This window comes from Corvus brachyrhynchos, unplaced genomic scaffold (assembly GCF_000691975.1).
Source record: "Corvus brachyrhynchos isolate BGI_N302 unplaced genomic scaffold, ASM69197v1 scaffold21, whole genome shotgun sequence".
Taxonomy (NCBI): domain Eukaryota; kingdom Metazoa; phylum Chordata; class Aves; order Passeriformes; family Corvidae; genus Corvus; species Corvus brachyrhynchos.
Window position 1 is genome coordinate 1,119,688 of NW_008236924.1, and position 11,677 is coordinate 1,131,364.

Sequence of the window (11,677 nt, forward strand, 5' to 3'; positions counted from 1 at the left end):
CAACAGGCCCCTGTCAGGGAGCGGGGACAGAGGCAGGGAGACGCCACTACCTTTCCTATTGCCTACAGCACCTACAGGGAGGGGGAAAAACAGCTCGCCGAGCTCATCAGAGCGCTCAGAACGCCACAACCCAATGCACCTTTTGTTTCTAGTGAGAAGGGTGCAGGTCACGTTGGCCTGCAGCAAACTGCAGTCCCAGGCACACCTCAAGGCTTGGGTCCTGGAAGGTCTTTCTGTGGTTGTGTTCCAAGTGCAGCAGCTGTTTTGGCTACTGAACAGGAAAAGTTGTGGCCAGAGGTGAAGTGCTTTGTTATCCGGACAGGGAAAGCTGCAGCAGGCACTAGCACTACACATTAACTACTAACTACAAGTCTCAATCTCATGCTGTACATCTGTGTGTCACCTACACAGAGTTGTAAACGTGATGCCTCGCCGCTTTGAGACCTGCTGCAGGGTCGGGGCTGTGAGGTGGGAGCCCCTCCAGCACACCACGGCAGGTTTCTTGCGCTAAGGGAGATGTTCTGGGGTGCTGCATCACCCCCCAGAGAGCAGGCAGCCTCACCCTGCCCCTCCATGCAGAGAATTCACAAATCCAGGCTGGCAGAGCCATGGCACAAGCATCTCGAGTGACACTGCTGTGGCTGGCTGGTATTCAAGCCTTTCCCAGCACAGCAGCACGTCAAAGTCCCTCAGAAATGTTTAACAAAGGTCAACGTCTGAAGTGGGAATGCTCTGCAGGAAGAGCCATCTCACCTGCCTGCACTAGCCATGCACTTACTGGTAATTCAGTCTCCTGGATACACAGCTCTTAATCACCCATTTTAGCTTGGACTGCAGCCAAATTACACCCCGGGTAAATGACCTTCTGGTACAGTGTGTGTAGTTAACATATAATGAGTTTCCACCTTTACCCCTCCCTCCCACCCACCCCAACTGGAAAAACAAAGATTATGAACCCAAGTCACCGCTGTAGCTTTATGATTACCACAACTAATACTAACTCTCCAGGTTTCATACCCTCATCACTACAATCCCTAGCAACACAACATTTATTTAGCTGAAGACTGCCAGAGAGCCTCTCTGGAGCATCCCTGCCTCAGTCAAGAGCTGCAGCAGAACCTGAATTCCCAGCTTGCAGCACATCCTGCTGCCAACATCCAGCTGAGACACAGCGGGCTGATGGCAGGCTTGGCTGCCAGTCAGATCCATGAACACTACAGTACACTATGTTTAAAGGCAAACTGATCAACTCCTTTGTGAAAACACATCTGCCACCTTGGCTAAGCAAGCTACATATGCCAGAGGGGTAGGGCTCTATGGCCCAGCCCCCACAGTTGAGGTATCCTATGAGGAAGCAGAAAACCAAAAGAAAAGATCCTGCTGCTGGCAGTAACTTGCCAGAATGCAGAAGGCAGGGACACTCCTTAAAATGTTTGTCTGGGAAGGGCATAGCTCTGTGTGAAAGAGAAGTTGTTCATTATTGGGTATGAAACATCAGGTTTGTGGGCTGACATGGAGAAAAAAAACAGTATGGGTTCTTTTCTGCTGATAAATCCAAATTCAGCCCTAATTATCTGTTGACAAAGCCAAATTCAGTGCAAACCTGGAGAAAAGGAGATCTTTCTCTGTGCTCTAACACGTGCTGCAAGTTACTCTAGCCTGTGGCAGTGAGGGGAAGTGGAGTGGTGGTTAGTGGGCACTACGACAAGGGGAGAGAACAAACCAGCCCAAACCACGGCAGCCTCAGCCCCCCCCCGGAGGCTGGGGTGGCGGGGCACCCACAAAGGAGCTCTGGCAGAACCTTTCACCAGGTGCTTTCTCAGGGTGCCAGTCCATCCAGCCGTCAGGAACAAGCGCTGGGAGCCGCTACGGGAGCACGGGGCCGAGGCTAAGCTCCACGTGATGGGTGAGCCAGATCACCTCCGAGGTGTGGTCGCCTTCCTCGTTGGGCCGGATGGGAGCAGTGAGGTTTTTGAACTCATGCTTCATCTTGAAACTCACGGTCACTTCGCCCTCTTCTTTCTGTGGGGTGACCTTGATGAAAACTCCCACCTTATTGGCTTTTCTGAAGGCAATAACACTGCAAGGCAGAACACAGAGGAACACTGGGTCAGCCAAGCTCTCAAAGCATTGTTCCAAGTGGAACAATGCTCTCAGAGGAACCCAAACCACACTGAAGACAGACAGGAGGAGAGTGAGTTACTCAAAGAACCAAGTTTTTAAGGGAGAGGATCCCCACAGGACACTCACTCAGGGTCATCCTGGAAGTCTTGAGGCTCTGCCAGCTCATCATATTCTGCTGCAGCATCTTTGCCAGCCAGAATAAGCTCCTTGGGAGGAACTGCCACCTGAAACAGAGCATGGAGTGAAAGAAGCCTTTCAGCACTGATCACCAGCTACACTGCCAGCAGAGAGGGCTCTCCTCTTCTGAGGTCTGCTTTACTACAGTTTAACAGAAAAGTGATTCATCCTCAGCTTTTCTCTGCTCCAGGACCACCTGATTACCACCCTGCCAGTGAAATAATAAATTTCTCCCTTGAGTTTTGGATACCCATGAACAGACACAATTTCAAAATGCTTAATGAGCAGCTGTTTGCATTGGTGACAGTCATTTAAGCTCCAAGGAGGGAAACGCAGCACAGCTGGCAGGGGTTGAAGGACATATAAAAAGTGTGGCCTGTGAAGGACAAATGGGAGTGGTAAACCCTGGAAGGGGCTTGGGCTTACACAGCAGGAGGGTACAATCAATACCTTGGCAGTGCTGTTGATGTTATCAGGGTCTCCCTCCTCACACTCCAGCAATGTGACATGTGTGATGCTCTCCACAGGATTAGTCAGAGTCAGAAGGACTTGGCTCTCCTGGGGAGATTCAGGAATCACAGTTCACAAAGCAATTGTGCTAGAACTCATTGTTACTGTAAGCACCTCCATCTTCTCTGACTGATCAACACCTTCAAAGATTGCATCACATCCTCTCAATGGATGGATAGATAGCAACCACCCCCCCCCACCCCAGTAAAAAAGGCACCAATGCCATGCAAAACTCTTTCATAATATAAGAAATATGTATTTTGGGAGTCTAGCTGAGATCTCAATTCCACACCTTTTATTCTTCAGACACTGGCAAGTGCTTGTGATGCCAGATGTCACATGGCACAGCAATCTACTGCTGCAGTGACAAGTACATGCAGTGTTACCCTGGCCACTCCCTTGAACCCTGCACCCGCTAAACGGAGTGAGTGGAGCCCTCAGGGAACAATCATCACACCATGTCATCTTCCAAAAGGATCCCACATTCACAGCTCCTGGCTATGTCTCAGCCTAAGACATTTCTGGGAAAGCTACTGACCTTCATGTAGCGCAGGTTGGGAATAGACATGATTCTCACTTCAGGGATGTAGTTACTACAAAATAACAGAGCAAATGACTGTGAGGCACTGCGCTGCTGTATGTAACACACCTCCTGAAGCAAAGGGAGGTAAGAGAGCTATTAGAACTTTCTGAAAAGGAAAAATGAAGTGTCCTTTTGCTGGATAACCCCAATACTACAAACCCCGGCTACAGTCTGGGGCTGGCACAGCGTGCAGTGTTTTTGTCAAACTGCTGAAATCTTTAGTAGATCAGCAAGCAAACCTATTACAGATAAGCTAAATATATTTAAAAAGGTGATTACACCATTGCAAGGGATGACACAATCCTACCAAGAGGTCACAGCAAGAGTCAAAGGAAATTAAAATAGAAGGCATTAACTAAGCATGAACAGGGAGTTGATGTCCCCAGTCCCCGTTTCTTACTTACACAGCAACCAGCTGGATCTTGAATTTGATAGACGTTGGATTGAATTCCGGTTTGCTCAGGTTATGTTCACATTTCTAGAGAGAACGGTATTTAAGTCAGCTCCAAAACACAGTGTGCAGTCACACACTGAAGAATCATAGCCACAAGCGCTGTGTCACCAGCCGTGACACTACAGCCTCTAGCACAGCACATACAAAGACCACCTGGGGTGCATGCAACCATCACCGTGTTCAGCTATTGATACTCCAAAAACGTCATACCCAGCACTACCTGTGCAACCTCAGAAACACAAGACTTGGAATCATTCTTGAAAACACCTGGATACTGATTGCAGCACAAATACCTGTAAGCCCTCTGATCTATGCTCCAGAATGCATTAAAAAAATGAAGCAGCTAGAAGTCCTGATCTCTCCTCATAGGCTACTCTTCAAATACAGGATCAGTCTGACATTACTTATTTCTGAGAAAATAATTCTGCTTTTGCAAAGCATTCTGCATCTTAAATACCTACAAGAATATTGGTCTGTTACTTTAGGAACTAGATAAATAAATTTTATGACTGAGAAAACAAATCATGTAGTAAAGGCCATGTAGAAAGCCAACAGCAGAACTTGGATTTAACTCCTGCCTGTCTTCACTTCCCAGATCTCTGCTTTGCTTCTCTGAAATACCCTCTTTCTGCCTCCACTCTAGTGACATCTTCAGTATTCTGTACTGCCACTCCCTAATATTTTGTTTGTTGACTTTTTTCTTTAGTAACAGCAAACTTTTTTTTTTATTTCGACTGTACTGGCAGCTTTCTCTGATTCCTTGGCTAGGCAGGGCACTTGCACAAGCCAGCTTTGTATCCTTATGCATCTTTGACAGTGTTGTCTCCCCTTCACAACTGTCATCACACCAGAGATGTGACAGCCTCCCTCACCCCCTTAGTGCTGTTACCACTAACTTGGCTGAGAACTTTCAACAACCAGAAGCATTGAACTGTTTCTTTTAAAAGAGAAACACACAGCCCATTTCCCAGCACCCAAGTTCTGTGAGCCTGGAAAAGGCACTTTTCTGGATTGAATTCCCTACCCGGCAGCGCAGCGAGCGTTTGATCAGGAGGTGCTTGTGACGTGGGTAGAGCTGGGAAGCACAGATGGGCTGGAAGTCAGGCTGCAGCAGGCGCTGGCGCAGAGTCGTCACTGGGAGCACAGCAGAAAGCAAGACAAAGAAATGTCTCAGGAACTGAAACTCGAGCTGGATTCTACACATGCACCTCAAACTGTGTGGAGATCTGCCACCATCTCTAAGACACCTAATTTTACCTGCACCACGCAATTCAGAAGCCATTGGCAACTATCACATTTCTAGCAATGAATAGGAAGGCAAAAGCTGAATAAAGGACTGCCCTGACTGGGCACAGTAACATGAGAGCCCAGGAGAAACAAGGGACCCACATCTCTCTTCAAAGCTGAGCTGGGATGGAAACAAGAGTTTTGTAATCATCTAGAACATAGTTCTTTCCCTCACCACAGCAAATGAGTTTCACAGCTTTGTTACCCTCACAGCTGGGTGCTGCATGAGTACAATACACAGCTTCTTAGCAAGGTTTGCATAACTCAGACTCACACAAAGAATGAGAGAAAACAGTTCCCAAAGCAAGAAACTCCCAGCGGCCAAAACCTCCCATGGGTTTCTCTCAAAATGCAGGCTCCTCACTGTTCCAGTGCCTAAGAGGCAGTGAGTCACCTGGCAGCCTTTCCCTCACTGTGGGGAACCAGAAAAGTTGTCTTCTTCACCAGCATCAAACTCACAATGCCAACAGTCTCATGAGAAAAGGAGACCAAGAGGATCTACCCCTTTCCATAAACCTTCCATGAATTCCTTGATACTGGCAGACTTTGTAGGCCTGCAGAACTACCAACAACATCCGTTCTACTTGGAGCCACCTCAGCTGGAAGCCCACCATAGCTCCTGTACCTGCTGGTTTATCCTGTTCACTCCAAGTCTGACTGATCAATTTACAGTATTTGTGGATTAAACCATGAGTCAGCTAAAGAACTGGCAAGTGTACACAGGCTGTTCCAAGCTGATGTCAAAGCAGTGCGCAATTGTTACTCACCAGCCCAGTTTTGGTTCCAGCTCCCCAGCAGCTGCTATTTCCTTATTTCTTGCTGTTATTTGATAAAGGACATCAGCTTTTTTCTCCATCCAAAAGTTGATGCTTCACACACACAGAAATTAAGGCCAGCAAGAAAATTAAATAACCCTTCAGGCCTTCTGGCTCTGAGCTTTCCGTGTACTACATGAAGCTGAGGCTGCATTCAAAGTTACCATTTAAAAAGTCACGTCTTTCCCAGTGTTTCAATCCCAGCATAAAAATGACCAGAAACTTGGATCATTAGGAACTTCACAAGCTTGTAGGCAATGCCCCTGTTACAAAAAGTAAGGCCAAAAAGTGACAGAATATTAAGGTTTTACCTTCTGTTAGATTGATTGGTCTTGTGTAGTAATCCTCAGGAAGAGGCTCCACTTCTTCCACTGCATCAGCTGGCTCAATCTTGATCTCCTTCTGGTCTTCTCCTTCTTTCAGGCTAAAGCAAAATAAGGGACAACTCAGTCATGAAATAGGGCACGTGCGCTCTGACAGCAACAGCAGTAACTGCATTGTAGCACAGAAGGCAGCGAGAGCTGAGATTGCACAACATAATTGCAACAATGGTGTGAGCAGTCACTTGTCCCCCTTGGGAGAAAGCAGAACATCCGGAGCTGCTGCAGAGAGATGCACAAGGATCTGACATCGCTCCAGCGCTTGAAAGGAGGAATCTCCTCTCACTGCTATCTGCTAATCGTCTATCATCTTTCTAAAGCTGGTTTACTGCTCTCTTGCCTACACCTCCAATCCTCCCCCCAAAGGTAACCCCAACCCCGAGACTCACGAGAGTCCAGCGAGGGCACTGATGGGAGCTCCGGGCCTCTGGCGCTGAAGCCTTGTTCCAAGGCCGTATTTGTCCTACAAGGAAAAAAGGAACTGTCACCCTCAGGACTGCTTCCTGACAGGACAAAAAGACCTGCTGCAAACTCATCTTTTGAGCTGCATGACAAGCATGGGGGTACAAGCAAAGGAAAGCAAAAAGGAAAAGGTATTCAACGCTTCCTAAGATACATTTTTCTGCTTCAACTGTTAGCAAGGAACAAACAATTCCCACTGCGCTGCAGATGGGGAATGACAGATGTGTGTGGCTACTGCTTATAGAGCTTTTTGCTCCTTCCTCAAATCATCAGCCTGCACTACTGACACTTTTTCCCTGGATATTCTCTTCCGAGCAGCTCCATGTCAAGTAGTGTAGAATGAGAGCTCAGCTGCCAAAAAAAGTGGGTTGATGTGGTTGTGCATCCATCTGAAAGGCTCTGCAGCACTACTTGAAGCAGCTGGAAGGTTCAATCTCCTACAAGCCTCGTTACCTACAAGTCTCTCTCACCAGGAATAGCTGAGCTACTCCTCAGCTTTCTACAGCTGAGCTGTACCCAGGGTGCTTGGAGGCAGACATCTTCCTTCTGGGCAGGGCTGAAAACCTGAATTCTCAGCAAATGAGAAATCTGAGCATCAGCCTACTCTGGTGATTTTTCAAGGATGAGATGATTAACATTAGTGGCACTTGCCTTGGCCAAGCAGGTAGCTGTGTCTCGGCCAGGCTTGGTGAAGGACTGCTTTGCAAGTGTATAATACTTACTCAAAGACATTGCCCTGTTTCTAAACCTACATAAAATATTTTTTGTAACAAGTGTTACCCTCTGAAGAGTTAGGCTTCACCTGTGTTTGTTCTAGGCACACCTAAGCCAGACGCCCTGAGGCAGGGTGTAGGATCTGTTACTCCCCTTCAGTTGGTACCATGAGAGCTTTAACACCAGCAGAAACTGTGAAAAGACTTACCACTACATGTATAGTGTGTTGCTGTGGAGAGCCCCCAAAATAGCAGCAGGTAGCAACGGAGACAAAAAATGCAGCCATAAGACACAAGCAAGGGCACAGAGCAAGCACAGTTCATTGAAGTAGCAAGCATATGCAGTCACCCAGCTAAACAAAGTGAGCATTTACCTGCCAGGTACAATAAAGAAGTCATTCAAGCCACAACCAAGTCTTAAGGTTAATTTCAGTAGAGATTTCATGCAGAGAAGTGCCAGACAATGCTGATCTATCTGTCACTGAGCTGTGGGATGACTGTCCTGAGAAAGGGCTGCCACTGGCACTGTGTCTGCAGTTGCACTGCACTTCACTGCTGCAGAACATATTCCTTGGCATGGCAAGTGTAAACCCTTCTGGCACTGTTGGGGAGGACTATCAGAGAGAGTGGCAATGTAATACACAGTAGCGAGTGTAAAACTATTCACCCCTAAAGAAAGCCTCATTTTCTTCATGTTGTCCTCAATTAGCCAAAGCTGGGCAGCCCTACTGTGCTACCAACTATCTGATTTTCCAGGCTGAGGCTGTTGTGGATCACTTTTCCTGCTCTGAGAGGACAGCACAACCAGCTCACCGAGAAGGCCAAGGGAACGTAGTTGCGGCGGCGCACCAGCTTCTTCCTGTCCCGCTCGATCTTCTCCTTCTGAGCTAGCTGCTGGTAGTACTCAACCAGTTTGTTAATCTGGAGGGAGGAAAAGGAACAGGGAGCAATGTCACCTCAGCTGCAGCATGTGCTTGTGAACTAGCTGGGGTTCCTGCTACTTGTGTCACTCTGTTCCTAGTACCAGCTGTATTCTGCAGGAAGTGCTTAAAGAAGCCTGTGTGTCTTCACATGTCTTAACCCACACTGTGGATAAATAACTGATTCTCCCTTGGGAATAATGTGTGTTGGAGGGCAGTGCCCAATTCTCACTTAGCAATTCAGCAACTGCGACTTTGTTCACGAATTTGCCATGACTGCACAGAGTAATGTCATGTGGCCAAAACTGAGCAATTTGGATTGGCAGAGCAAACAGCATCTTTAGCATCTTCGCCCCTCCTCCCCAAGGCTGGTCACGTTTAGAGTGGAGCCCTAACGGGTAACAGGGAAGGGTGTTAAAGGTGCAGTTGTGTTTTCCAGATCCTAGACACACTCTTGATTGGAAAACAGCTTTTTTTCACATACATACGCAGCACATTCACCAGTGGTGTTTTAACAGCACCATTAGATAGGATGGTTTCAACTGAGCTTCTTCTCAAAAGGAGATTTTATACTGCGATATCCTCAGGGGAGCCTCTAAGAGGCCTTCCCTCCATTGAATTCAGTCAAAGTGCAGATTAGGAACGGGAACTGGTATCTGAAGGATTATATAGATGAAGAAAAAGTGATTGAGAGGGCCTGACACTCTAACAGTTCTTTCTGGCTGATGTAGTTCAGCCCAAGTACAGCCTTCCCATTCACTCACCCTCTGTGTGTGAGGATTCTCCGGCTCCTGCCAGCCACCACTCGCTGCACAAGAGAAGAGAAAAAGCAAAGTCCACAGGAGGCTTCCAGATTCCACACAAAAATCACACCCAACACTCAACTATCTTGTGTTATTTATAAAATATGACATGCCCTAATTTTGCTACGCCTGCCATTGTAATTGTTCAAAGTTCCTGTCTGTGCAAATAAACACCTCTGAAAGCTTTGCACAGGCAGGTTTGGGCTGAAGGAGCTCTGACAGCTTTTATGTTGTGTTTTTAAACAAATGCTGTTTGAGACATACTCAGGACAGCACCCAGGAGTCACTTCAGCAGCAGGTTATGTGTGTCTCATTACTGGCTGCTGCTGTCTCTGCATCTCGGCTCCATTTTCAGTCACATCAACACTGGAAGTCAGAGGATCTGTTCGGCCTACTCAACCTCACTTTGGGAGCCTGACCGATATTTTCTGTACATCTCAAACACCAAAAAAATAGATGAAAGCTTTGTTCTAGTGCTCTTGTGAAGAGAAAAGCCAAGTTCAAACACTGACTAGCAACTCTGGAGTAAGTCTAAATGAACAGAAATTATGGAAGATAAATTAGATGTTTATGCTGTCAGTCTGAGCAGCTTCAAAGACCGTGAAAGCACACAAACAAGATCTCAGCTGTGGGGAGAGTGCACTGACTAAAACAGTTTGACAGTCTTCTCACTAGTCATGCAATACAGGCATGGAAGTGGGTCACATATTCCACTAACTCAGCTCAGCTCTTCAGAGGAGTTTTCAGCAACAAAGAGATTTCCTGTGAATTTCCAACTACAACTCCAATCCTAGACAGACATCAAATCTACAGTACAGTCAGGAACTAGGCGGATTATCTGTTACCTTCAAAACACAAACTGGGCTCGTGCTGTAACTCAGTTTTCTGTCTTGGACTGTCTCTTACCGACAGACTTGTCTGCCATGCCAACGTCCCGGGAAGTCCAGCGGCAGAAGCCACAGGCCAGGTAATAGGCTTTCTTCATGGTGGTCTTGGCCGGGTCATCGGGCAGCGGCGCAGGGATGCTCGTGGCCCGTGTGGAAAGGGTGTGCATGCAGCAGGGGCAGTCAAAGCAGTTGGCACACCTGCAAACAACAAGGCAGGGCTCTGAGAAGGGTCCCAGGCTGAGAGAAATGCTCCCGACAAACACAACAGCCTTAAACCAACAGATCTTTAACTCCTGGGCAACAGCACTGGGGAAAAAGGGCAGCAGAGCCATCACAGGAACGTGAGGGATTCAGAGTCAGCATAAGAGCAGCAGCAGTGAGAAACATAATGTGATACTAAAAAACCTTTGTATTATGAGACCAGATCATCAAAAAACCCCAAAAGTGAACAGCACATGACACCTCATGGAAAGATACGTATACCCCGAAACAGACTGAAACATAACAAGCAGCTGTCCAATTTTTGAAGAGTTTCAGACAGAAGTGGGAAGGGACTGCTTTAAATAGGGAGCCTTGATGAAATAAAAAAGACAAAGCAACTTCACCTGTTCTTTTTCAGCTTGGCTTCAGCTGAAGGCATGTTTTCCAGGCAGCTGGGGCAGTAGTGAGAGTCCACCTGAAGAAGACACAGTCACATCACACACGTTATCTGGCACACCTTTGTCCAGACAGCCCAAACAGCCACACGATCCAACAAGGATTCGTGTCTGGCAACAGCAGGGTAAAGCCAGGGAAGGCTTGATGGATTTTTTGGTATGCAGAACCTTAGCCCATCTCAGCCAGATTTTGATCTTTAATAAGATAAATTATAAGGTTTCTTAAGTCAGAATGGATTAAACTACTCTGTCTTGTAAATGGGAAAAGGTCAGCTGGGTGTTGACCTTTAGCAGCCACCAGAATCTCATTTTTCAGCTTCAGCAAGAGGTTTTAACATTTTATTCTCTATTTATACCTAAGTTTATTTTGTCTTTGCAGCTACACTGGTCAGATATAGACACACTTCAGAAAACGCTTTGTATCTCTCTGCTATCACAACAAATTTTTTCAGTTAAAACAACAGCAGCAAGACTGGGGGTCCCTTCTTGAAGAGGAATGCAAACTGACTACTAGGTATGGACAATGACTACAGTGCTCACACCACAGTGAATTCAGGACGGATGCAGCCAGGTCACAAATCCACTCTTCAGAGGCCTTAACATTTCCTTTAAGAAGCCTCTTCTGAGATTCGGGCTGCACAGTCATTCTTTCAAGGCTTTCCAAACCTATCACAATTTCTTAACTCAACCAGGCTTCCAAAAAATCAGTTTCAACGATTTTATTACGACAATTTACCAAGCCGAAACCCCTCCACAGCACAAATCGCAGCGCATAACGAGGGTGTGTGCCTGGGGGGGAGGGGGGTGTCCTTGCCCCTCAACGGCCGGGCCCGATGGGGATGGGTGTGGGAGGCGGTGTCTTGACCCAACCGGCCGGAACCCGCCGAGGGGGGAGGAGTCCCCACG

At 47.2% G+C, this 11,677-nt stretch overlaps 1 protein-coding gene across 2 annotated transcripts; it reads right to left on the bottom strand.

Annotated features, from left to right (window-relative positions):
• Positions 1 to 239: 239 nt before the first annotated feature.
• Positions 240 to 10,825, bottom strand: DCTN4 (dynactin subunit 4). 2 transcript variants are annotated; one of them, XM_008628923.2, is made up of 13 exons: positions 10,721 to 10,825; positions 10,135 to 10,313; positions 9,190 to 9,233; positions 8,319 to 8,426; positions 7,715 to 7,735; positions 6,720 to 6,793; positions 6,262 to 6,374; positions 4,873 to 4,982; positions 3,799 to 3,872; positions 3,350 to 3,404; positions 2,752 to 2,859; positions 2,251 to 2,348; positions 240 to 2,080 (listed from the first exon to the last, which is right to left on the bottom strand). In XM_008628923.2, the coding sequence occupies exons 1-13, from the start codon at positions 10,753 to 10,755 to the stop codon at positions 1,867 to 1,869; spliced, it is 1,233 nt and encodes a 410-aa protein (XP_008627145.1). In that variant the 5' UTR covers positions 10,756 to 10,825; the 3' UTR covers positions 240 to 1,866. The 2 variants fall into 2 exon arrangements, with proteins under 2 accessions (XP_008627145.1, XP_008627144.1); XM_008628922.2 differs by lacking the exon at positions 7,715 to 7,735.
• Positions 10,826 to 11,677: the final 852 nt, after the last annotated feature.

Excerpts from the sequence above, each read along its gene's own strand:
- DCTN4 (XM_008628923.2), bottom strand. The coding sequence starts at position 10,755 with ATGCCTTCAGCTGAAGCCAAGCTGAAAAAGAACAG. Across the intron at positions 9,234-10,134 it reads CATGGCAGACAAGTCTGTCG|CGAGTGGTGGCTGGCAGGAG; the intron begins GTAAGAGACAGT and ends TCTCTTGTGCAG. Across the intron at positions 3,405-3,798 it reads AAGATCCAGCTGGTTGCTGT|TAACTACATCCCTGAAGTGA; the intron begins GTAAGTAAGAAA and ends GTTATTTTGTAG.